The sequence below is a fragment of the Capra hircus genome, chromosome 13 (genome assembly GCF_001704415.2).
Source record: "Capra hircus breed San Clemente chromosome 13, ASM170441v1, whole genome shotgun sequence".
NCBI classification, from domain to species: domain Eukaryota; kingdom Metazoa; phylum Chordata; class Mammalia; order Artiodactyla; family Bovidae; genus Capra; species Capra hircus.
Window position 1 is genome coordinate 43,100,536 of NC_030820.1, and position 26,462 is coordinate 43,126,997.

The following is a 26,462-nucleotide window of genomic DNA, read 5'->3' on the forward strand; positions in this document are numbered from 1 at the left end:
CTGGCTTTCAAGTTTCCTCAAACTCTGAGATCCAGTAAGTGCAAGAATATAAAGATGAAGAAGAACAGGCGGTGGTTCTGAGACGTGGAGGGGAGGGAACAGAAGCAGGAGCCAGGGAACATGACCGCAGCACCAGGGCCACCGTCACCTGGAGCTTACCATCATCCTGTCCACACAGTTACTATGGTTTGGGATGCACTGTGTAGAAAACTGGAGTTAAAGAGAAACAGAAATGCCTACTGGAGGGTGTGGAGAGAATACGCCAGAGTGCTTGGTGTGATGAATGTGTTTCCATTCTTGAGTGTCAGCTGTTCACATAAAGACTGACACAATTTCTACCATGTCCATGTCTGCTGGTGGGGAAACACTAGGACTAGTTCAAGGTGTAAATCCAAATGCTCTTAGAAAATGCTTTGAATTCAGTAGGGAAGAGAAATGGTGGTAGTCATCACAAACTCAGAAAGAGTAAAGAAATTAAAACTTTACATTTTTCTTCAATAGGTAGGGAAATTCAGAAAGTTAATTATGGAAATAGACAGCAAGGAGATCCAACCAGTCCATGCTAATGGAAATCAGTCCTGAGTATTCATTGGAAGGACTGATGTTGAAGCTGAAACTCCAATACTTTGGCCACCTGATGCAAAGAGCTGATTCATTTGAAAACACCGTGATGCTGGGAAAGACTGAAGGCAGGAGGAGAAGGGAGACAGAGGACGAGATGGATAGATGGCATCACCGATTCAATGGACATGAGTTTGAGTAAACTCCGGGAGTTGATGATGGACAGGGAAGCCTGGTGTGCTGCAGTCCTTGAGCTCACAAAGAACTGGGCACGACTGAGTGACCGAACTGAACTGAACTGAAAACATTAAAGAATAAAGGTCACTAAGAGAATTGGCAGTTGAGCCAAGCGATTTGAGATAAAGTATTAGGGTGTTTCCAGAAAGTTCCACTCCATTAAGCTTTATCATAAATGTGATTTGCAGGTTTTTTCCCTTTCTGTGGACTGAGTTTTCATAACCTTTGTGTTAAGTTTCCTCCAATGCAAAAGCATTCAGAATTTTGATGAATACTGATCTACCTATTTTTTTTTTTTTCTCTTGCCTGTGCTTTGGTGACATATCCAAATCTAGCGGCATGAACTTCCCTTCTAGTCTTCTAAGGGGTCCATATTTGTGTCTTGTATGTGTGAATCTTTGATGCATAGTGAGGTTTATGTCTGTGGGGAGCGAGTGTGTTCACAATTGGGCACTTGAAACAAGTGCAAAATACCCACTCTTTGCAGATTTGTGCCATGTCCTGACTGGCCTTCACTAGTTAACTTGGCATGCTTTAGTCCTGGGATTAGCCCAATAGTCAAGCTGAGGGCACTCAGTTCATTTCTGAGTGAGTCAGCATCTTGCCTGGAGGAGGTGTGCCTCTTTGGTTCCCCTGAATGTATGGCTGTTTTAAAATGTTCTGTCCCCAAAATCCACACTCCGTGTCTACTCAGGGTTTTATATGTTCTAGCCTACCTCTCCACTCTTGCTCCCGTGTCCCTAGCACCATATATATAGTCTCCCCTGCAAAAGTAATGAGCTATTTTGGCTGCTCTTCAGTTTAAGCCTAGGCTTAGGTGAAACAGACATCAGTCTTTGGGCAGCCCCAAACAGGTTGGAACATTGCATTAAGGTTTTTGTGATCAGTCTTGTTTGCTGGAGGCAGCTGGGAAGAGTGCTGCCACCCATTATAGATCAAGACTTCACTCTTCAAGTCAGGGAAGAGGTAAGTGTGAGGAAAAACACGGTAAAATGTCCTTCCTCTCAGTTCTGGAATTTTCTTGATTGTGTGTTCAATGTGTTCCTATAGATTTTGACTGTTTGACTAATTTCAGAGCTCCTGTGAGGGTTTTCATCTGGTTTCTGATTGATTTCTCACATTTATAAGGGAGAATTCAACACTTCCTAGCTCACCATTTTGCTGACCTCACTCCACGTGTTAAATTTTATTTGACTTCAAAACATCCCATTGTATCAGTTCATCTTGATTTCCCTAACTCTTCCCTTATTTGTTACAATTTAACTTGTGTACAGCTTCTTCATTTATGACTGTTTAGCAAGATAATAAAGTACATGAACTCATTATCATTTCCATTATGATATCTTTCTAAAAGTTATGTAACTAAGTCCAAGGATTAACCACTGTAAAGGTCTGTTTGCACACTGCATATGGTATCCAAAAACTATTAATAATTAATCTCCAATAAACACTTTGTCAGAATGTGTGGTTTTAATATTCTTCTCAGGATCTCACCACTGTTGGGTCTGGATAGCAAGATAATAATGCTGGTGGGAAAAGTCAAAAAGCAAATTTATTTTGCTTTGGTTTTCTTTATTAAGAAATAAGATTTTCTAAAATGTTTATTAGTCACTCCCTTAAATTGTGTGATTCTGTGAATGTGTGTATGTATGTATGGTAAAATAGTTAAATTTTTTCAATTGATGTTGGATAAATATTAGGCTTAATATTGGGAAAATGAAAAACATTGTGTGGAAGTTTCTAGTCTAACATATGGTCAATCATTGTTGTTCAATCTCATCATTATATAATTTAAGATTGCATCTATAAAGAAGCAAACAAGTTAATTGGCTTCAACCCTCTTCTTATGCCCTGGGATTGGTTTCACCTTGCCCCTCCTACAATGTGTCTGCTAACATTGGATAGTGCTGCTGGGGCGTGACCATCCAGGTGTTCATCAATTGTGAAGGCAGAAGAGAAAAATCAGAGTCTGCTTAGTCAGAGAAATGACAATGGATCCCAAATACCAGAAGAAAGTGAAGCTTAATGATGGCCACTTCATTCCTGTTCTGGGATTTGGCACTTTTGCACCTCCAGAGGTAAGAGTAGTGACTTGGGGTGAGATAAAAATAGTAGGTGGCTGTATGGGTGGAAGAGAACTTCATTTGTCAAACACTGAGCTCCTGTGTGACTCTGGGAGGATATCGTGGTTCCACTAACCAGGCTAGAACCATGCCCTGTAAAAGGGGAGAGAGCATCCAGTCTCCACTCTGCATCAGGGTCTGAGGTTGTGCTCACCTGCAGATTACTCTGGGTTCCCCTTCAGTTTCCGTCTCTTTCCTAGCTTGGCAGAAGAGGTGAGACTCGGCTGTTGAGAACACTGACTGTCAGCTGTTTGGCTTGGAGGGCAATTGCAATGGTAGGGTTTCTTTGTATATTTCATTCCAGAACTTTTCCCTCCTTCCAAATTAGTGTTACACCCAGAGCAGTATTCGAGGTGGAAGGTCCTGAAGATGAGGTGACTGGAATCTAATGGGAGGGAATTGCTTTTCTACTGCGGGATACGTGCTCGGTCCAGGTGACACACGGCAGCTATGCTTTGCCTTGTGATTCTGTTTCTGCTTGGAAACTTTTTCCAGTGGGAACTATAGTATCATTTGAAGGGATAAGCTACAATCTTACAGGTGAGGCTTCATACTGTATCCTTGGGTTTCGTAGTGTCTTTTTATTAGAGCATAGTTTTCAGTGGACAAGTCTCTAGACTGGAAGCCAGAAATTTTGCTGTCCATCTTGTCTTTAGAGTATGTAGTTGTGACAAGGGACTGCTCTTTAAACTTTGAATCTCACTTTTCTAATTTATAGAATAAAAGAAACTATTCAGAGACATTTTGCAGATAAAAGACAGGGATTGTTCACTTTGCAAAATGTGATGAGTGGAGGGAAGGGTCCAGCCTAGTACTGAGCTCTCTACATTCCACAAGGCACGCGATTGTCAGGAAAACCAGGACTAGACCCAACAGGGGGAACTTGGACCAAGCATTGACCTCCTTGAAACATGAAAGATCCTGGATTGCAGAAACATATTGAAATAGTATTCAGCTTGAAAAGGGAAGTTGATTCCACCATTTGCAACCACACAGGTGAACCTGGAGAATAGTAAGCAAAGTGAAAGAAGCCAGAAATAGAAAGACAAATACTGCATGTTCTCTTCATAGGTAGAATCTAAAACATTGAACTCAGAGAAGCAGAGTGTAGAGGAATGGTGACCAGAAGCTGGGGACACGGTTGGGAAGTATGGAAAGATGTTGGTCAAAGGTCCAGACCTTTTGTAATGCGATGAATGTCTAGAGACCTGATGTACAGCATGGTGACTATACTTGAATATAATGGGTTATATTTTGAAATTTTATAAGCGAATATATATTAAGTATCCTCACAAACACTCCCCAAAGTTAGCTATGTGAGATGATGGATCTGTTAACTATCTTGATTGTGTTAGTCATTAACAATAGATAGTTACATGAGAACATCATTTTGTATAGATTGAATAGATACAGTTTTTCTTTGGTGTTTTCTCTGTGATATGCTGGTATATGTGGATCATAGAAGTTTTCACCTGGTTTCTTGGTGCCTTTCAGTTCACTTTAGTTGCTCAGTCATGTCCAAACTCTTTTTGACCCCATGGACTGCAGCACGCCAGGCTTCCCTGTCCATCACCCATCTCCCAGAGCCTGCTCTAACTCATGCCTATCAAGCCGGTGATGTCATCCAATCATCTCATCCTCTGTCATCCCCTTCTCCTCCTGCCTTCAATCTTTCCCAGCATCAGGGTCTTTTCCAGTGAGTCAGTTCTTCACATCAGGTGGCCAAAAGTTGGAGCTTCAGCTTCAGCATCAGTCTTTCCAAGGAATATTCAGGACTGATTTCCTTTAGAATTGACTGGTTTGATCTCCTTACAGTCCAAGGGACCTTCAAGAATCTTATGCAACACCACAGTTCAAAAGCATCAGTTCTTTGGTGCTCAGCTTTCTTTACAGTCCAATTCTCACATCCATACGTGACACTGGAAAAATCATAGCTTTGACTAGACAGTCCTTTGTTTGCAAAGTAATGTCTCTGTTTTTTAATATGCTGCCTAAGTTGTTGGTCCTAGATTTTCTTCCAAGGAGCAAGCGTCTTTTATGCCTTCATGGCTGCAGTCACCAGCTGCAGTGATCTTGGAGCCCAAGAAAATAAAGTCTGTCACTGTTTCAATTGTTTCCTCAGCTATTTGCCATAGATGCTTATTGATACCAGCTTTAGGTAATAGGATCAGTAGTTTGGTGAGTGGTGCTTATTGGTACCTCTTTTTTCCTCACATATTTCTATCTGAAATCTAGTACATGTCTCCTCTCACCATGCCCCCCTCAAAGAGAATAATTGTAACTTTCTCATCATTGGTGTGTGCGAATTTGAATTTGAATTTGAATTAAAGTCGCTTTACATCTTTGAACTTAGACCAGAATGGTGTGATTTAATACAGGCTAATGAATCAGAGCTTCCCTAGTGGCTCAGATGGCAAAGAATCTGCCTGAAATGTGAGAGACCTGAGTTCGATCCCTGGGTTGGGAAGATCCCCTGGAGAGGGAACTGGCATCGCACTCTAGTGTTCTTGCCTGGGAACCCCATTAACGGAGGAGTCTCATGGGATACAGTCCAGTCTTGATGCTTTTATTATACCTCTTGTACCTTTGTTGATTTTGCTTCAGACATCTCACAGTATAAATCCTATCCACGACTACAAGTTTATTCTGAGTCCTTTGGATTCTTCCAGCAAATCACTGAAACTACTGATGGGCTTGGGGCCCTCTGATGCCTGTGATCAACCACTGATTACATGGGGTTGAAGGGTTCTTGGGTGCCCATTTAATCACTGACCAGGAATGTTCAGGGAAACTGTCATGGGTCCGTCACCATACATACAGAGCTAAACAAAGGCATGAAGAAATGTTAGTTCTTAGTAAGATCAAGCTTTGTCTTAGTAATCTCTTAATCATGTGGATATTCAACAACTGCTTTTCTCGCTTACATAGGTTCCTAAGAGTGAAGCTCTGGAGGTCACCAAATTTGCTATAGAGGTTGGATTTCGCCATATTGACTGTGCTTATTTGTACCAAAATGAAGAGCAGGTTGGTCAGGCCATTCGAAGCAAGATTGCAGATGGCACTGTGAAGAGAGAAGACATATTCTACACTTCAAAGGTGCTGTATGTGTTGTGTGTGTGCACATGTGTGCAAGTGACTGGGGGCAGATGACAATTACATCATAGGACCAGTAGTTTGCTGAACAGTGCTTATTGGTACCCCTATTTCACACATATTTGTATCTTAAATCTAGTATCCTTCTCCTTTCACTGTGTCCCCTCAAACAGAATAATTATTACTTTCTCATCATTAGTGGGTTCAAATTTTAATTTTAAATTAAAGTCACTGTACTTCTTTGAACCTAGAGCAGAGCAATGTGGTTTAGTAAGGACTAATGAATCAGGGCTTCCCTGATGGCTCAGAAGGTTAAGAATCTGTCTGAATTGTGGGAGACATGAGTTCAATCCCTGGATCAGGAGGATCTACTGGAGAAAGAAATGGCTACCCATTCCAGTATTCTTGCCTGGGAATCCGATGGACAAACGAGCCTTGTGGGCTACACTCCAGGGGTCCCAAAGAGTCAGACACAACTGAGTGGCCAAAACTATACTATATTTACTTAATGAATCAGACAACCTGGGAGCAGATATAGCTTTTCTTACCATCTGGGAAACTTCTCGAATTTCTACACATTCTGAATCTCAGTTCTCAGCTCCAAGAGCAAGAGAGCATTTGAGAGGCACTTTGTGCATTACACAAAATCTAGCCAAAGTGTCTTGAATTATGTTCTTCTCACATTAATATGTTCAAACCACTTTTCCCTACAGTTATGTAAACAAGATAGCAATTTACTTTGAGAAGATGGATTGTTTGATCAAAGTAAACTAAGTTTGTGCTTTTACACTCTATCAAGCATAGTTCAGTTGGTGGGCATGGTAATTATTTGATAAAGTTATTTATATCTTGATTCATTTCATTCCATTGTGAAAGATACACTGATGACAAATTCAATCAAATAATGAAATTTACATGGCTAAGTTAGATAAAGAATGGAACTCAAGAAGAAAGGGAATGGTTTTTCCCATGGTCATCTCTTTCTAACAGATAATAATGCCTAATTATTAAGTAAATGAAGACAAACTCAATTACATATAGCAATCATTTCCCACAGCTTCCTTTGTTTAATCACTACAGGTTTGGTCCACTTTCCTTAGACCAGAGTTGGTCCGACCAGCCTTGGAAAAGTCACTGAAAGATCTTCAACTGGAATATGTTGATCTCTATATTATTCATCTTCCAGTGGCTATGGTGGTAGGTGATTTGCGTGATCAGCTCTGTTTTATTTCTTGGGTCAGAATGTCTGTAACTTGCATGGATGGTTGACAAGATTTTTCTTACTAAGTTGAAGGAATGATTACACTAGAGTTCAGTTCAGTTCAGTCGCTCAGTCGTGTCCAACCCTTTGCAACCCCATAAATCACAGCACGCCAGGCCTCCCTGTCCATCACCAACTCTCGGAGTTCACTCAAACTCATGTCCATCGAGTTGGTGATGCCATCCAGCCATCTCATCCTCTGTCATCCCCTTCTCCTCCTGCCCCCAATCTCTCCCAGCATCAGGGTCTTTTCCAGTGAGTCAACACTTTGCATGAGGTGGCCAAAGGATTGGAGTTTCAGCTTCAGCATCAGTCCTCCCAATGAACACCCAGGACTGATCTCCTTTAGGATGGACTGGTTGGATCTCCTTGCAGTCCAAGGCACTCTCAAGAGTCTTCTCCAACACCACAGTTCAAAAGCATCAATTCTTCAGTGCTCAGCTTTCTTCACAGTCCAACTCTCACATCCATACATGACCACTGGAAAAACCATAGCCTTGACTAGACGGACCTTTGTTGGGAAAATAATATTTCTGCTTTTCAATGTGCTGTCTAGGTTGGTCATAACTTTCCTTCCAAGGAATAAGTGTCTTTAATTTCATGGCTACAATCACCACCTGCAATGATTTTGGAGCCTGAGAAAATAAAGTCTGACACTGTTTCACCTGTTTCCCCGTCTATCTGCCATGATTTGATGGGACCAAATGCCATGATATTCATTTTCTGAATGTTGAGCTTTAAGCCAACTTTTTCACTCTCCTCTTTCACTCCACTTGGCCTTGGAGTACACTAGAGTAGTAAATAATCATTTGTGATCATCATTTTAGGGAGGTTCTTTGAATCTCTTACCTGCCTCCAAGAGAAATGTGTTAAATAATCTGAGTGTCTCTGCCTCAAAATCTTGAGGAAGTAGAAATAGGCAAGTTATGTGCATGGTGCTGATTAAGGACCTAATTAGGTATCTACTACAGAGTTCAATGCAGAGTGCTGAGTGCTGACACAGCCTCACACCTGAACAAATGAGGTCTTCTCATCTCTCCCCCAATAATGTTTCATGGATTTGGTGGTGTCCTTATGGGTGGGTCTAAACCTCACAGTCTTCTCAGGACTCCAGAGAACTTGCCTCCGCTGTTGCCTGTGTTCATGGTGATGTTTGCAGACTGCACTTAGCCATTAAGAACTGTACTAAGCAGAGGGGAATTTTTCCAGTTGTTTCAGTGGTTAAGACTGTGTGCTTTCAGTGCCGAGTCAGGGTGTTTTGAGGGAGAGGGTTCAGTTCCTATTCAGGGAACTAAGATACAGCGAACCCATGGCACAGGCAAAACAAAGTAACAAGAACAAAGTTTATTATGCAGAACTCATTTTCAGAATACAGAATTCTGCTCAAGCCATCCTTTGCCAAAGAGTTTATTGGACTTTGTAGATGGCAATTCCCATCTACATAGATTTAAGGATTCCGAGTACTTGACAGACATGCTTCCCTGGTGGCTCAGATGGTAAAGCGTCTGTCTACAATCCGGGAGACCAGGGTTCGATCCCTCGGTTGGAAAGATCCCCTGGAGAAGGAAATGGAAATCCACTCCAGCACTATTGCCTGGAAAATCTCATGGACAAAGGAGCCTGGTAGGCTACAGTCCATGGGGTCGCAAAGACTCGGACACGACTGAATGATTTCAGTTCACTAATACTTGACAGAAATTTCTCTGTTTTTCTATTTCTTATAATGACATCACTCATGGTTTCTTTTATTTTTATCTCAGCATTTTCCATGGGTGGCAGGATGACCTTGATCTGTTCAAGCCCCATTGTCCAGAATATTTGAGAGTATGTCTGCTTCTTCCACATAACTTATCAACCTAAAGAGAACCTTGCTGGTTCATGTTTATGCCCTGTAGCTATCAGATGTTCAGAGTGAAAAGGAATTCTGATATTTAGTCCAGGTCAAGATTGCAATTTTTATGCCAGCAGTAAGGCATAACTTACTGTCACTCCCTGCACAATAGAGGCATTTTGCAAGAAGAAAGTATAAAGAGCAGAAAAAATTTCACTTAAGGCACTGAGAGTTCCCAGGAAAATGTAGGAAAATTATATCTATCAAAACATATAGTTTGTATAAGAGAATACTGGAAACCTGCCTTCTAAAGACATTGCTGATAACTCCATTTGCAAACCTCTTAGCAAATATTAGTATGCAGAATGTAAAGGAACCTCACGGAGGTTTAGCATCCTATTTCAAGATGTGCCGGGCAGGCTGGCTAAATGTGGAGAAATTATTTGGTGACATCTTGAAATGACTGCTTCTATTCCAGCCAGGGGAGGCAATTCTCCCAACAGATGAAAATGGAAAACTGATATTTGACTCCGTGGATCTCTGTCACACGTGGGAGGTGAGTTGGGGAGGAGAGAAGGAGAGGAGGAGCCAGAAGAGGGGGAACCTCCTTCATCTCTTCCACCTGTGAGAATGGGCTGTGGACCATCACACTCAGCAGTTCATGAATCTAAGGGCTGGGATGCTGGGGTTGTGGGGAGGGAACCATTGATCAAATATTCACAGAGAGGAATGGAGGAGGAGAATTTGGGACAGTGTATATAGGCATCTCTTTCTTTCATGTGACTGTCTTCTCCAGGGTTTTCTAAGGAGGAGATGCTACTTCTTGTGTCATGACCTTTTCCCCCTTTATCTCCTTGATAAGCAATGCTAATTCTTGACCAGAGACCCTCTTAACAATTTTTCAACATTTCTTATTGCTATATTACCCATGCCAAGTGACTGCTCACCACCCCTCCCTCCCAGGCCCTGGAGAAGTGTAAGGATGCAGGGCTGACCAAGTCCATCGGGGTGTCCAACTTCAACCACAAGCAGCTGGAGAGGATCCTGAACAAGCCGGGGCTCAAGTACAAGCCCGTCTGCAACCAGGTGAGCAGCTCGGCTCCTCTCCCTCCTGCTCTTCACAACCTCCTTCTTGCACTGGAGCCTGATGTCTGTCTGTCCTTCCCTCCTGTTCATCTGACATTTGTAGACAGAGGATTCTACAGAGCTGAGCCTATGTCTGGACTATGTGAATAGAATCTATAATAGTATTTTTGATAAACTCTGGGTGGAAAACTTGGGGATGGCTTCTTGCTCAATCATGGTGGGGACTGAGGGAAGGTAACAGAGGTGAAGGGGATGAAATTCCTCCAGAACTTAGAGGAAGGAGGCGTTTCCCTGAGTTGAAAGCATGACCAGAAGTCCGGTGTGAAAGTGCTTGGATGAAACTGTGTACATGAAGGAAGACCATGAAAACGTGGAGAGGGAAGTAAATACAGAAAAAAACCAGGTGAGACAGGTGTTGTGTGTGGTTTAGATGCCTGAATCCTTAGTCTTGGTGTCCCAGCTTCAACAGGGAGCACAGTACAGAGAAATGTGCTGGAGACTATGAGAGTCACCCAGGTTAGAGCATGAAGTTAAACACTTATGTTGATCCTAACAGGTGACAGAAGAGTTACTCTGGAATTAGAGCAGACCTTGTGATTTCAGTTCAGTTCTGTTCAGTCCCTTAGTCATGTCTGACTCCTTTGCAACCCCATGGACTGCACCACGCCAGGCCTCCCTGTCCAAACTGCCAGAGCTTATTCAAACTCAAGTCCATCGAGTCATTGAGGCCATCCACCAATCTCATCCTCTATTGTCCCCCTTTTTTCCTGCCCCCAATCCCTCCCAGCATCAGAGTCTTTTCCAATGAGTCAGTTCTTTGCATCAGGTGGCCAAAGTATTGGAGTTTCAGCCTCAGCATCAGTCCTTACTATGATCATTCAGGAATGATTTCCTTTAAGATTGACTGGTTGGATCTCCTTGCAGTCTAAGGGACTCTCAAGAATCTTCCAACACCACAGTTCAAAAGCATCCATTCTTCAGCCCTCTGCTTTTTTATGGTCCAATTCTCACATCCATACATGACTACTGCAAAAAGCATAGCTTTGACTAGACGTTCCTTTGTCGGCAAAGTAACATGTCTACTTTTTAATATGCTTTCTGGGTTGGTCAAATTTTTCTTCCAAGGAGCAACCATCTCTTAATTTCATGGCTTCAGTCACCATCTGCAGTGATTCTGGAGCCCCTATAAATAAAGTCTCACACTGTTTCCATTGTTTCCCAACTATTTGTCATGAAGTGGTGGGACGGGATGCCAGCATCTTCATTTTTTGAATGTAGAATTTTAAACCAACTTTTTCACTCTGTTTCACTTTCATCAAGAGGCTCTTGGTTCATTTTCACTTTCTGCCATGAGGGTGGTGTCATCTGGATATCTGAGGCTATTGATATTTCTCCCAGCAATCTTGATTCCAGTATGTGCTTCATCTATAAGCAGGATGAAAACATACAGCCTTGACTTATTCATTTCCCATTTGGAACCTGTCTGTTGTTCCAGGCTTCCCTGATGGCTCAGATGGTAAAGTGTCTGCCTGCAATGTAGGAGATTTGTGTTCAATTCCTGAGTCAGGAAGATCCCCTGGAGGTGGAAATGGCAACCCACTCCAGTACCTTTGCCTGGAAAACCCCATGGACAGAGGAGCCTGGTAGGCTACAGTCCATAGGGTCACAAAGAGTTGGACATGACTGAGCAGCTTCTTTTTCCTTTCCTGTTGTTCCATATCCAGTTCTAATTGTTGCTTCTTGATCTGCATACAGATTTCTCAGGCAGGTAAGGTGGTCTCGTATTCTCATTTCTTGAAGAATTTTCCAGTGTGTTTTGATCCACAGAGTCAAAGGCTTTGGCACACTCAATAAAGCAGAAGTAGATGTTTTCTGGAATCTCTTACTTTTTCAATGATCCAGCAGATGTTGCCAATTTGATCTCTGGTTCCTCTGCCTTTTCTAAATCTAGCTTGAATATCTGGAAGTTCATGGTTCACATACTGTTGAAGCCTGGCTTGGAGAATTTTGAGCATTACTTTACTAGTGTGTGAGATGAGTGCAACTGTGTGGTAGTTTGAGCATTCTTTGGCATTGTCTTTCTTTGGGATTGGAATGAAAACTGACCTTTTCCAGTCCTGTGGCCACTGCTGAGTTTTCCAGATTTGCTGGCATATTGAGTGCAGCACTTTCACAGCATCATCTTTCAGGATTTGAAATAGCTCAACTGGAATTCCATCACTTCCAATAGCTTTGTTCCTAGTGATACTTCCTGAGGCCCACTTGACTTTCCATTCCAGGATATCTGGCTCTAGGTGAGTGATCACACCATTGTGATTATCTGGGTCGTCAAGGTCTTTTCTGTATAATTCTTCTGTGTATCCTTGCCACCTCTTCTTTATATCTTCTGCTTCTGTTAGGTCCATATCATTTCTGTCCTTTATTGAGCCCATCTTTGCATGAAATGTTCCCTTGGTATCTGTAATTTTCTTGAAGAAATCTATAGTCTTTCCCATTCTATGATTTTCCTCTATTTCTTTGCATTGATCCCTGAGGGAGGCTTTCTTATCTCTCCTTGCTATTCTTTAGAACTCTGCATTCAAAGGAGTATATCTTTCTTTTTCTCCTTTGCCTTTCAGTATTCTTCTTTTCATAGCTATTTGTAAGGCCTCCTCAGACAACCATTTTGCCTTTTTGTATTTCTTTTTCTTAGGGATGGTCTTGATCACTGCCTCTTGCACAATGTCATGAATCTCTGTCCATAGTTCTTGAGGCACTCTGTCTACCAGATGTAATCCCTTCAATCTATTTCACAGTTACACTGTATAATTGCAAAGGATTTGATTCGGGTCATATCTAAATGGTCTAGTGGTTTTCCATACTTTGTTCAATTTAAGTCTAAATTTGGCAATAAGGAGTTCATGATCAGATCTACAGTCAGCTCTCAGTCTTGTTTTTTCTGACTGTATAGAGCTTCTCCATCTTTGGCTGCAAAGAATATAATCAATCTGATTTTGGTATTGATCATCTGGTGATATTCATATGTAGAATCTTCCCTTGTGTTGTTGGAAGAGGGTGTTTGCTATGTCCATTGTGTCTCCTGGCCAAACTTTGTTAGCCTTTGCCCTGCTTCATTTTGTACTCCAAAGCTAAATTTACCTGTTACTCCAGGTGTCTCTTGACTTCCTACTTTTGCATTCCAGTCCCCTATAATGAAAAGAACATCTTTTTTAGGTGTTAGTTTAAGAAGGTCTTGTAGGTCTTCATAGAACCATTCAACTTCAGCTTCTTCAGCGTTACTGGTCACAGCACAGAGTTGGATTATTGTGAGACTGAATGTTTTGCCTTGTAAACAAACAGAGGTCTTTCTGTTTTTTTGGAGATGCATCCAAGTACTGCATATCAAACTCTTTTGGTGACTACGATGGCTACTCCATTTCTTCTAAGAGATTATTGCCCACAGTAGTAGATATAATTAATGCTCATCTGAGTTAAATTCACCCATTCCAGTCCACCCAGCCCACCCATCCAATCCAATCATGATTCCTAAAATGTTGATGTTCACTATTGCCATCTGTTTGACCACTTCCAATTTGCCTTGATTCATGGACCTAACATTCCAGGTTCCTATACAATATTGTTCTTTACAGCAATGGACTTTGCTTCCATCACCAGTCACATCCACAACTGGGCGTTGTTTTTGCTTTGGCTCTGTCTTTTCATTTTTTCTGGAGTTATTTCTCCACTAATCTCCAGTAGCATATTGGGCACCTACTGACATGGAGAGTTCATCTTTCAGTGTCCTATCTTTTTGCCTTTTCATGGGGTTCTCAAAGCAAGAATACTGAAGTCGTTTGCCATTCCCTTCTCCAGTGGATCATGGTTTGTCAGAACTCTCCACCGTGACCTGTCCATCTTCGGTGGCCCTACACAGAATGGCTGATAGTTTTATTGAGTTAGACAAGGCTATGGTCCATGCGATCAGTTTGGTTAGTTTTCTGTTATTGTGGTTCTCATATGTCTGTCCTCTGATGGATAAGGATAAGAGGCTTATCGAAACTTCCTGATGGCAGGTCACTGCTGACTGGTACCTCTGTAGGAGGGACTCAAACATAGTTCTGGCTCAGTCTCTGTGTCCTGGCGTAGAAAAGGTTTGTTTAAGCCCTCCGAGGTCCCTGGCGGGTATGAGGTTTTATTCTAAATGTGATTTTGCCCCTCCAAAGATGGAGAAGCGCTATACAGTCAGCAAAAACAAGAACGGGAGCTGACTGTGGCTCAGATCATGAACTCCTTATTGCCAAATTCATACTTAAATTGAAGAAAGTAGGGAAAACCACTAGACTATCCATGTATGACCTAAATCAAAGCCTTTATGATTATACAGTGGAAGTGAGAAATAGATTTAAGGGACTAGACAGCGTGCCTGATGAACTATAGACTGAGGTTTGTGACGTTGTATAGGAGACAGGGATCAAGACCATCCCCATGGAAAAGAAATGCAAAAAAGCAAAATGGCTGTCTGAGGAGGCCTTACAAATAGCTGTGAAAAGAAGAGAAGTGAAAAGCAAAGGAGAAAAGGAAGGATATAGGCATCTGAATGCAGAGCTCCAAAGAATAGCAAGGAGAGATAAGAAAGCCTTCCTCAGTGATCAATGCAAAGAAATAGAGGAAAAAAACAGAATGGGAAAGACTATAGATCTCTTCAAGAAAATTACAGATACCAAGGGAACATTTCATGCAAAGATGGGCTCAATAAAGGACAGAAATTGTTTGGACCTAACAGAAGCAGAAGATATTAAGAGGTGACAAGAATACACAGAAGAACTGTACAAAAAAGAGCTTCAAGATCAAGATAATCATGACGGTGTGATCTTTCACCTAGAACCAGTCATCCTGACATGTGAATTCAAGTGGGCCTTAGAAAGCATCACTATGAACAAAGCTAGTGGAATTCCAGTTGATGTGTGATGGAATTCCAGTTGAGCTATTTCAAATCCTGAAAGATGATGCTGTGAAAGTGCTGCACTCAATATGCCAGCAAATCTGGAAAACTCAGCAGTGGTCACAGGACTGGAAAAGGTCAGTTTTCATTCCAATCCCAAAGAAAGACAATGCCAAAGAATGCTCAAACTACCGCACAATTGCACTCATCTCACACGCTAGTAAAGTAATGCTCAGAATTCTCCAAGCCAGGCTTTAGCAATACATGAACCGTGAACTTCCAGATGTTCAAGCTGGTTTTAGAAAAGGCAGAGGGACCAGAGACCAAATTTCCAAACCACTGGATCATAGAAAAAGGAAGAGAGTTCCAGAAAAACATCTATTTCTGCTTTATTGACTATGCCAACGCCTTTGCCTGTGTGGATCACAATAAACTGTGGAAAATTCTGAAAGAGATGAGAATACCAGACCACTTGACCTACCTTTTGAGAAACCTGTAGGTAGGTCAGAAAGCAACAGTTAGAACTGGACATGGACCAATAGACTGGTCCAATAGGAAAAGGAATACGTCAAGGCTGTATATTGTCACCCTGCTTATTTAAGTTATATGCAGAGTACATCATGAGAAATGCTGGGCTGGAAGAAGCACAAGCTGGAATCAAGACTGCCGGGAGAAATATCAATAACTTCAGACATGCAGATGACACCTCCCTTAGAGAAGAAAGTGAAGAGGAACTAAAAAGCCTCTTGATGAAAGTGAAAGAAGAGAGTGAAAAAGTTGGTTTAAAGCTCAAAATTCAGAAAACGAAGATCATGGCATCTGGTCCAGTCACTTCATGGGAAATAGATGGGGAAACAGTGGAAACAGAGTCAGACTTTATTTTTTTGGGCTCCAAAATCACTGCAGATGGTGATTGTAGCCATGAAATTAAAAGACGCTTACTCCTTGGAAGAAAAGTTATGACCAACCTAGATAACATATTGAAAAGCAGAGATATTACTTTGCCAACAAAGGTCTGTCTAGTCAAGGCTATTGTTTTCCCAGTGGTCATGTATGGATGTGAGAGTTGGACTGTGAAGAAAGCTGAGCACTCAAGAACTGATGCTTTTGAACTGTGGTGTTGGAGAAGACTCTTGAGAGTCCCTTGGACTTCAGGGAGGTCCAACCAGTCCATCCTAAATGAGATCAGTCTTGGGTGTTCATTGGGAGGACTGATGCTAAAGCTGAAACTCCAATCCTTTGGCCACCTCATGGGAAGAATTTACTCATTGGAAAAGACTCTGATGCTGGGAGGGATTGGGGGCAGGAGGAGAAGGGGATGACAGAGGATGAGATGGCTGGATGGCATCAACAACTCAATGGACATGAATTTGAGTGAACTCCGGGAGTTGGTGATGGACAGGGAGGCCTGACGTGGTGCAATTCATGGGGTCACAAGGAATCGGACATGACTGAGCAACTGAACTGAACTGAACTCAACTGTCTTGCTGGGATTTCTTTTTTGCCCTTGGATGTGGGGTATCTTGTTTTGGTGAGATCCAACATTCTCCTGTTGACAGTTGTTCAGCAGCAAGTTGTAATTCTGGAGTTCTCACAGGAGAAGACGGGCACATGTCCTTCTGCTTTGCCATCTTGAAGACTTGTAGATTCATCATCCCCTGAGGCAACATTTTTCACTGGTACTGTTTCATGGGGGCTTTTTGGTTAATATTGGGTACCGAAAATGCAAATTTTTCTTTGTCTTGTGGAGCTAAGGGAATTGTTGAAAACAACTTTAAGATCCAGAACTATAATTGGCCAATTCTGTGGTACTGCCGAAGGGGATGGGAGTCCAGGCTGCAAGGTTCTCATGAGTTGCATTATTGCATTAATAGCTCAAAGCTCATGAAGCAGCCTCCATTTGCCTGATTTTTTATGGACTGTGAAAACTGGAGTATTCCAAGGACTAATACTCTTCTCTATGTGTCCTGCTTGAAACTGTTCTTCTATCAAGGCTTGTAATTGTATAAGTTTTTCCCTTGCTAGAGGCCATTGATCCACCCAAACAGGTTTAGATGTAAGCCATGTTAGAGATGTGGCGTGTGGTAGCAGAGAACTTTAGTGGTGTTTTAGTCACTAAGTCGTGTCTGACACATATGACCCCATGGACTGTAACCTGCAAGGCTCCTCTGTCCATGGGATTCTCCAGGCAAGAAATCTGGAGTGGGTTGCCATTGCCTTCTCCAGGGGATCTTCCTGACCCAGGAATCGAACCCGGGTCTCCTGCAGGCAGATTTTTACCAACTGAGCTATGAGGGAAGCCCAGAGAAACTTTGCTGCTGCTGCTGCTGCTGCTGCTAAGTCGCTTCAGTCATGTCCGACTCTGTGCGACCCCATAGATGGCAGGCTACCAGGCTCCCCCATCCCTGGGATTCTCCAGGCAAGAACACTGGAGTGGGTTGCCATTTCCCTCTCCAATGCATGAAAGTGAAAAGTGAAAGTGAAGTCGCTCAATGGCCCTCAATTAGCCCTTTTCTGTCCAGTTTCAGCCGAACAGATAAAGGAGAAGGATCTCCCTATAAATTCTTTCCTAGCTCTTTTGCTGGTTGGCATCCCATTCTTGCCATCATATGATCTGCCTTTTCCTCATTGGAGGGAACTAGGTGCCAATGGGCAAGCGGATCTCTGCCCCATAAATTACAGGGAATGTCTGCACTAAAAGGTTGAAAGTGAGCAAGTTGTTTTTTGGGCCCTAGGCAAGGAAGAACTGTTGCACTTTAAGCAAACTGTTGAGGTTCCCCCAAGCCTGATTATCTTTTCCTGGGGTTCAGTCAGGGGCCAATCAGCTGGCCATTGAGGAGAAGTAATGATGGAAATGTCAGCCCTAGAATCTACGATTTCAGAGAACGTTTTTGCTTGGATTTTAACCTTACACGTGGGCCGATCTGAGAGTATTTGTTGAGTAAAGCACACTACTTGATCACCTGTGCTCCCAAATCCTTGTTCTCCTCTGGTGACAGGATTATAGTTGTTAGGGGCATGGTAAGGCAAGAGAAGGAGTTTAGCAATTTGTTGAGCTTGAGGAATGACATGAATTAATGAGAGAGAGCCATTACTTTAATTTCTCCTGAATAGTCTGGGTCAGAAAGGCCAGGAAGAATTTGGAGGCCTTTAAGGGTAAGGCCTGGAGAAGGCAATGGCACCCCACTCCAGTACTCTTGCCTGGAAAATCCCATGGACGGAGGAGTCTGGTAGGCTGCCGTCCCTGTGGTCGTTAAGAGTCGGACACGACTGAGTGATTCACTTTCACTTTTTACTTTCATGCATTGGAGAAGGAAATAGCAACCCACTCCAGTGTTCTTGCCTGGAGAATCGCAGGGACAGGGGAGCCTGGTTGGCTCCCGTCTATGAGGTCGCACAGAGTTGGACACGACTGAAGCGACTTAGCAAGGGTAAAGCCACTTCTGTCCAGAATGAGTCTTATGGTCCCTGGTGGAATGGGATCTTGGATCCTAGTAGGGATTGCTACTGGATGGTGGTTGGGGTGGGGGGGGGGGGTGGATCCAATTCACTAATTTAGACAGTTACTCAGGTCGGGAGGTCCAACCCAAAACTTGCACTGATAGAGACTGAGAGGCTGGAGATAGCCTGAAGGGTGTGCTGGAGGTCCTCACAGTGTATGCCCGCACTGTTTGTGGGGCCTGGGGAGGTTTCCGGGCTGCAAAAGGAACCGTTTTTATGGAATTTTGATCTGCATTGATTATCCCAATGATTGCCTTTTTGGTACCTAGGACCCAGGTGTTTTATTTTCACCAGTAGGCGGAGCTATTGTAACATCTATTTTGGGCCCAGAACAGCAAACATTTTTCATATGTCCAGGTTTTCCACATTGAAAGCATTTGGCATGAGAAGAGCTAAAATTATTTTTAAAGGCAGCACAAATTGCTTGGGCTAGCTTGATTTGTTTGTGAGTCTGTGTACCAACATTTTGACACTCTCGAACAAAATCGGCAAGGCTGCCATTTTGACGAATAGTGTTAAGGGCGGCCTTGGAATCTTTATTGGCATTTTTATAGGCTAATTGTTTTACCAAAATGTCCTCTGCTCTAGGACTATTAATTTGACAGCAGAGAGCAGATGAGAGCTGGTCGAAAATTCTGTGAAGTCTTTTCTGGGTCTCTGTAATATTTTAACAAATGAACCAGTAGGCTCGCTGAGTCTCATACTGATTGCCGCCATTTCAGTAGCATTTTCAATCTGTACATATGCTCCCACCAGTATACCTTAATAAGTCAATTGGGCTATTGGACTGGTAAATTGCCCTGTGCCTATGAGCATTTCAAAAGTAAGATTATCTCCATTGGCCAAATTAATACAGACTTGCTCTTGGCACAACTCAGTATAAGAGACAAAAATCTGTAAATTTGGGGGACCACTTAAAGCTGTTTCGGCTAGCATTTTAACATCATAAGGAGAGCATCTCCTATGCAAACAAATTTTCAACAGCTCCCATGTATGGATACGGAGAATTGACCCTGTTCAGTCTAACACTAGATTAGTTCCTTTAAAACCTGAGGTCAAAAGTTTCATGGGTTGCAATAACCTGAGTGGGATTATTGGGGTTGGGCCTGTAATCGATAGGGAAAGCAAGATGGTCTTCAGTGTCTAAAGCACCCATAGGAAGGCCAGAGGCCATGGCCTGCTGAAACCACGTCAGCGGCTTGCCCTCCAGAGACATTTCTGGACCCAGTGGAGGCGGCGGTGGTGGAAAATTGAGCTTGGGTGGCAAAGGGGTGGAAGGGTTAACAAGACGTTTGAGGACACCGTCTTCTCACATTATTTCTCAGTCTGTCAAGGGTATAGGACCAGTCGCACTAGCCCCCAGGTGTCGAATACCATCACAGGCATGCGATCCCCTCTCCTGTGTGCTGATTTCAAATTTTCTTCCACTGGATCCCAATTTTCAATATCTAGAGTGCCTTCTTCTGGAAACTAAAGATTCTATTTCACCACCTCTCTTAGCAATTGTGTCAATGGCTCCTCTTTCACCTGCCCTCCTGCAGTCTGGAGGAGGTGCCTCAAAAGCTGGAGATGATGTTTCTCAGCTTTACTCAAGTCCTTCCCCATGGACACCCTGATGTGGACAACAGGGCCTTCCCACCCTTAGAGTTTGAGGGCCTGGTTGCGATCCAGGCACCTCAGCTACCGCTCACTGTCTTCACTTTGAGTTTGTTCCCTCAGGGGAATCCTTCCCGACTTCAGGTCCCTGTTCAGGGGCCACCTGCCATGGCCAGCACAGAGGGTGAGAAAGACCTGAACCAGGGGTGAGCGCGTAATGAAAAGACAGACACATCTAATTTGCAAGCAGGGGATCAGGGGACCCTCCTGCTCTCCATGGCAGGAAGCCAAGACGTCTCCTTTCAGCCCCCACTTTTATGGGCAAAAGTCATGAGATCACTAGGAAAGAGCTATACTGGGGAGTTTGATCAGCACACCATAAAGAGGGAGTAAAGGTGAGGCTCTGCTGTTGAACATTTGTTTTGTTTCCACGGGGGTGGACGCAGGGGCTGGGAGTGAAGCGGAACCGAGAGCATGCCCAGCCCCAAGTCTGTCCATTTAACATGCTTACTAGCACAATCATGAGGGCACCGTTTGCCGCACCCTCGAGCCATGGGGCAGGTTCTGGTGTCTGCTCTGCCAGGCTGCAACAGTATTTGCTGACCCGGGTCTGATTGTGGTTCACATGTAATTTTGAGTCATCTTAAGCCCTTTTAATGTAAAACGGTCACTCAGTCATTGTGTTACCAAGATATCCAGGCAAGGTTTTGACAAATACACTGTATTTATCATTGATACTTTGTGATGCTAATTGACTTCTTTGTGTAATCCTAGATTACGTAAATTAGTAGTTAAATCTGAACTCCTTGCTACATTAAGTTTAAATATTTTGACAAGAAAATGTTAGTTGCATGCTTTGTCCCTAAATGAACCCGGGTAGGAAGTGCATGGTGACAAGTTGTCCCACTGGGAGTGACAGTACTTTTGTTTTTCTAGTAAAGCTATTAGTAGCTGGATATTTTATTTGGAAATGTGTATTTTCCCTCTTGAAATTATCTAGTCATCTGTTGGATGATAACCATCACCAGGGGAAGTTTGATTTCCCCCAAGTTTTCATGTAAAGGTTGAAAATCCATTGATGACTTTCAACTGAATTAATTATTTCATTGGAACGTTTTTCATTATTTTCCATTTTAAATGCTCTTTTTAATCTTCTGACCTGACATTTTATTGTAAAAGTAGAATCCCTCATTATTCAGGATAAAATACATCTCTTCCTATCAGACAGGGGAAAACACTGCACTCCTTCACATTAGCTGTCAGTTTCTGAGAAAAGATGTATTGTAATAATCACCATCTGTGGAGAGAAGCGTTTTTGCTCTTTCTTCCTCTCTCAGGGATTTATTTTGCCTCTGTGTGCTACATTTGCTTTCACTCATGATTCCCTTTGGTGCTCAAATCTACTGAAATGTTACCAATGGGAATTCATCAAACTGGTTCTTTTGACCTTCAGATATTTCTTCATAAGACTGTGCAATTTCTTTCTTTCTGGAGTTGTTTGATGTCCAAAGCTTAGACAGCTCTTTTCCTGTCCCAGGTCTGGAATTAAGCATGTGTCTTGGTCTGTTCAGTGGTGTTCAGCAACCAAGATCTGGTCCGTAGAATTACTTGTTCTCGGTAATGTCATTATTTTTTACCTTTTCATGGGACAGAAATATAATTTAAAAAAAATCTTTCCTTGATACTTCCAGTTGTAATCTGATGTGACAGTTTTTCCTTAGCATATATAATTCTTCCTTTCAAGCTTTCTCTGGTGTGTTACCTTTTCATATAATCTGACACTCTTCTCTGTTGGCTTCTACAGGTGGAATGTCACCCTTATCTCAACCAGAGCAAACTTCTGGAGTTCTGCAAGTCACACGATATTGTCCTGGTTGCCTATGGTGCTCTGGGAGCCCAACGAACATTACAATGGTAATGAACATTATGGATGACCACAAGGAGTTTATCTAAAACTCATTTTTTGAAGAAAATATTATTATTCTGTACTCAGTGCTTTGGAGATAACTCTCAAAGGGTAGAGGAGAGAGAAGACAGATGGGAGAAATACTCTTTTGTCTTTTCATCACCGAGCTAGATTTCTTACATTGCATGTGTCTTGTATATAGATTTTAACACAAGTGTCTGTGTTAAAATCTCTATATAATCCCCCAGTTTATAACTAAGCCATAAGCTTTGTCATAATTTACTTATTTGTGGACTAATGATCACCTTACTATAATAGACTATAATAGACTTACCAAGGCTCCCTCATCTTATGTCTAAAATCAGGATAATAGTACAAAATTCCAGGTCTATCATGATTGAAAAATAAGTACAAGTTGAACCATTTTTATAAACATTTCTAGGAGAACTGCACAATGTAAATAATTATGAAATGCACGGTCTTCATTTTCAAACTACTCAGCTTTTATCAACACCTAAGACTAGTGAAAATTAGAAAAAAATGAAAAACAAAATATTTCCCAATATTTCCCATCATGTTCTCCTTTCATACCATTGTCTTTACTTTTGAGCATTGATTGGAGATGAAAAGTAACCATAGAGAAGTGAAAAATGAAATAAAATCCATGAGTTTGGCAGTCCTGGTTTCAACTCAATAATGCATCTGAATCACCCGCAGAGATCTGTAATCATAGAATGGGAGGTGACATACTTGAGGTTCTGTATCAGTTTGTCTTCAGCTAAGCCATGGAATTTTGTGCTTCTAACAAGATCCGAGGTGATGCTGATGGTGCTGATTCATGGACCACACTTTGAGAAGCACTGGTCTAGAGGTGACATACCTGATCTGTTTGGGAAGCCTCTTCATTAACTACTTAGTCTTAGCTCCTTGGCATTTCTGAATTTCCTTCCAGGATGAACCCAAACTTCCCCTTTCTCTTGGAGGACCCGGTTCTCTCTGCCATTGCCAAAAAGCACAAGCAAACCCCAGCTCTGGTCGCCCTTCGGTACCAGATACAACGTGGGGTTGTGGTTCTGGCCAAGAGTTACAACAAGAAGCGGATCAAAGAGAACATACAGGTGATGAGTGGGGCTGTAGGCTCCTAAGGAATATTCTTCATGAGGGGCACTCTTTGTCTAACTGAGGACAGACATGGCTTCCCTTTCCCCTCTTGTTGTCCCGATCCAGCTGGAAAGTCCTCCAGTCCCCAGGGGGAGGCTGGCTCCTTGGGGGAAAGATTAATATGATTCTTCCTTCTTTCAAGGTGTTTGATTTTGAACTGACTCCGGAAGACATGAAAGCAATCGAAGGCCTCAATAGCAATATAAGATACTATGATTTTCAACAGTAAGTGACTTGTATATGTTCCACAAATACTGTTTTCTCTAGCATATAGATCAGCAGAGGTATAAGCTTTCTTAAAGCTTAATTTCAGGGAGACAGCCCTGGTTTCCAGTGTAGGAGTATACCAGGGGCTTCCTGCAGACCTCAGACCAGAGGTTTCCTCTAGGTTTCTGTCTCTGATCAACAGAAATGTGACTGGGACCGAGGACAGCCAATCAGTAAAATCCCCAGTGTTGAGACTGTGGTGAATTCACTACGTTGTGCCCCTAATGCCTGTGCCTGGTGTACCTCCTCTCAGGGCCCAGAGACTCAGGAAACACAGAGGGCACAGGGCTTGCAGCCCATTCTTCTTTCGGAAAGTGAAAGCGTTAGTTGCTCAGTCTTGTCTTTGGACCCCACCAACTGTAGCCCACCAGGCTCCTTCTTTCAGGGACTGATGCAAATGTTTCATCTTTAGTTCTTTGTAGAATCAGGAGGAAATGATACATAACGATGTGTAATAAGGAATCCATACTGAATTACATTCCTGCTTATCCTAACACAATTGTGAACACGTTGTTGATATTTCTGGAGGAGGACCCCATGAAAGCCAACATGCTTCAGTGTGAGAAGTCACAGTGAGCCTGGCTCCACTCCCTCTCCTAAGTGTCTGTTGGATTTTCTCCCTGATGGACTTTTCTTTACCAAGACATCATCTATTTCTTCCAAATTTATCCCTTTATTGACCTTTTCCCCAACACATCTCCCATTTCCTCATCCTTAAAATATCACCAAATGAAGTTTGAGTATATCATGGACTGACCCCCAAGAGAGAGACTTCTGTCCTTAGCTGGACACACCTGGTAAGATCTTCTGGGTCTCTCTGGTTTCTTGAGTCAAGACTCACCGCAGTGTGACTTTTTCCCTCAGGGGTCCACCCACTGGGGAGCTCCTACCTCCTTGACTTTACTTAGTTAGTACCATGGAATTCCAGCTGCCAAATACTGCCGGAGGAAGTCAGGACTGAAGAGACAGAAGACTACTCAAACAGAGAGATGCTGGGAGGGAGTTTAGAGAAAAGGGAACACAAATTAGTGATAAAATGAAGATTTAGTTTCAAACAGAAAATCTTACAACTCTCCTTGTTTGTAGTGTTCAGTTGCTTCTGTTGTGTCTGACTCTTTGCAACCCTATGGACTATAGCCCGCCAGCCTCCTCTGCCCATGGGATTCTCCAGGCGAGAATACTCTAGTGGGTTTACATGCCCATCTTGAAGGGATAGTCCCAATCTGGGTATTGAATCCATGTCTGCTGTGTCTCGTGCATTTCAGGCAGGTTTTTTACCCACTGAGACACTGGGAAGCCTCCTTGTATGTAAAGAAGATATATATGTTTATATGTACATTTACATGTAGGCTTTCTAGTTGGCACGAATGGTGACAAACTCACCTGCCAATGCAGGAGACCTAAGAGGTGCAGGTTGGAGCTCTGGGTTGCGAAGATCCCCTGGAGAAGGAAATGGCAACCCACTCCGGTATTTTCTGGAGAATCCCGTGGACAGAGGAACCTGGTGGGCCACAGTCCATGGAGATGCAGAGTCAGACAGGACTGAAGCGACTTGGCACACAACACACATGCACATATACATGGGCTTCCTAGGGGGCGGTAGTGGTAAAGAACCCGCCTGCCAATGCAGGAGGCATAAGAGATACAGGTTGGAACCCTGGGTGGGAAGATCCCCTGGAGGAATGCAGGCAACTCACTCTGGTATTCTTGCCTGGAGGATCTCATGGACACAGAAGCCTGTGGGCTATAGTCCATAGGGTCACTAAGAGTTGGACACAACTGAGTGACTTAGTATGCCTGCTTACTTATGTATATGTATATTATGATTCTGAAAAAAGAGAAAAGATAGCAAGTTACTTTTCTGTCCTCAAGAGCTTTATGTATATTCTGTGCTCTCCTTCATTATTCTGTGAATGCCTAGACTTACTCATCCTTGTAGGTTTATGTCGATAGCACAGCTCCTGGCACATGGAATGGCTCAGGATGCACTCTTTAATGAACTGAGTTCAAAAGAACAAATTTAGAAAGAAAAATCAGACTATAAGGAAGGAAAACAGCAGTAATATTAATTAATAAAGAGTGTAGTTATATGATACAAATTAAGAAAGCAGTAATCACATTTTATAGGTAAGACTGTTTAGGTGTATGTGGTATTTCTTCAATTTAATAGTAATTCCCTAATGGAAGCATCCTGTATTTGAGGGGTGCTTGACATGTTTTTTTTTTTTTTTTTTTCTGTTGAAATGATTTATGAAAAACAGCAAAGAATTCCTTAACTGTGATCCTTCTCACCACTTAGGGTCAAAAGTTCCACCTGTGTCTGAAATGACCTCCACAGTTACCCCTGGGTCTGTGCCCTCTTATAAATTGTAACCTGAGTCAAATGACCTGTCACTGTGGGGTGAATATCACACGTGAATGTTGGGATTGGACATGCACGTGCCATGTGCTCATGGAGCAGAAACCTGATGTGTGCTTATTGGGGGAGAAGATGGGATATATTTATAGATTTAGAGCTTTAGCCCATCCTGACTATATCCACAGAGTAATGCTTGGGGGAGAAGATGGGATATGTTTATAGATTTAGAGATTTAGCCCATCCTGACTGTATCCACAGAGTAATGCTCTCTGTGACAATACGACAGATTTAATAAATTATTTCTCCTCTTTCTCTTTCAGGGCAGTTGATCATCCTGAGTATCCATATTCTGAAGAATATTGACTGTGAGCTGTCCACCATGTTTTTTTACCAGAACTTCTTTTCTAGGGTTGTGAAGAGCATTTCTGTACTTGGTGGAGATGTTTAAAAGAGGTGTCTGAACTTTTGAAGCTTGTTTATCATTAAAAAATCTTTTATGAAATAAAGAATATTTCAAATATGAATTCTAGTTTTCTGTGATAACAAAATAATTGGAAAA

The 26,462-nt window shown here is 42.5% G+C and overlaps 1 protein-coding gene across 2 annotated transcripts; it reads left to right on the forward strand.

Annotated features, from left to right (window-relative positions):
* On the forward strand, positions 1,637 to 26,427 carry LOC102189495 (dihydrodiol dehydrogenase 3). Of its 2 annotated transcripts, XM_018057312.1 has the most exons (10): positions 1,637 to 1,764; positions 2,704 to 2,876; positions 5,850 to 6,017; positions 7,095 to 7,211; positions 9,585 to 9,662; positions 10,070 to 10,192; positions 22,015 to 22,124; positions 23,069 to 23,234; positions 23,420 to 23,502; positions 26,224 to 26,427. In XM_018057312.1, the coding sequence occupies exons 2-10, from the start codon at positions 2,784 to 2,786 to the stop codon at positions 26,264 to 26,266; spliced, it is 981 nt and encodes a 326-aa protein (XP_017912801.1). In that variant the 5' UTR covers positions 1,637 to 1,764; positions 2,704 to 2,783; the 3' UTR covers positions 26,267 to 26,427. The 2 variants fall into 2 exon arrangements, with proteins under 2 accessions (XP_017912801.1, XP_017912802.1); XM_018057313.1 differs by lacking the exon at positions 7,095 to 7,211.

Bases quoted from the DNA above. Each gene is read 5' to 3' on its own strand.
- LOC102189495 (XM_018057312.1), top strand. From the start codon at position 2,784: ATGACAATGGATCCCAAATACCAGAAGAAAGTGAAGCTTAATGATGGC. The intron at 9,663-10,069 runs GTGAGTTGGGGA...CCTCCCTCCCAG, and splicing joins ATCTCTGTCACACGTGGGAG to GCCCTGGAGAAGTGTAAGGA. The intron at 10,193-22,014 runs GTGAGCAGCTCG...TGGCTTCTACAG, and splicing joins ACAAGCCCGTCTGCAACCAG to GTGGAATGTCACCCTTATCT.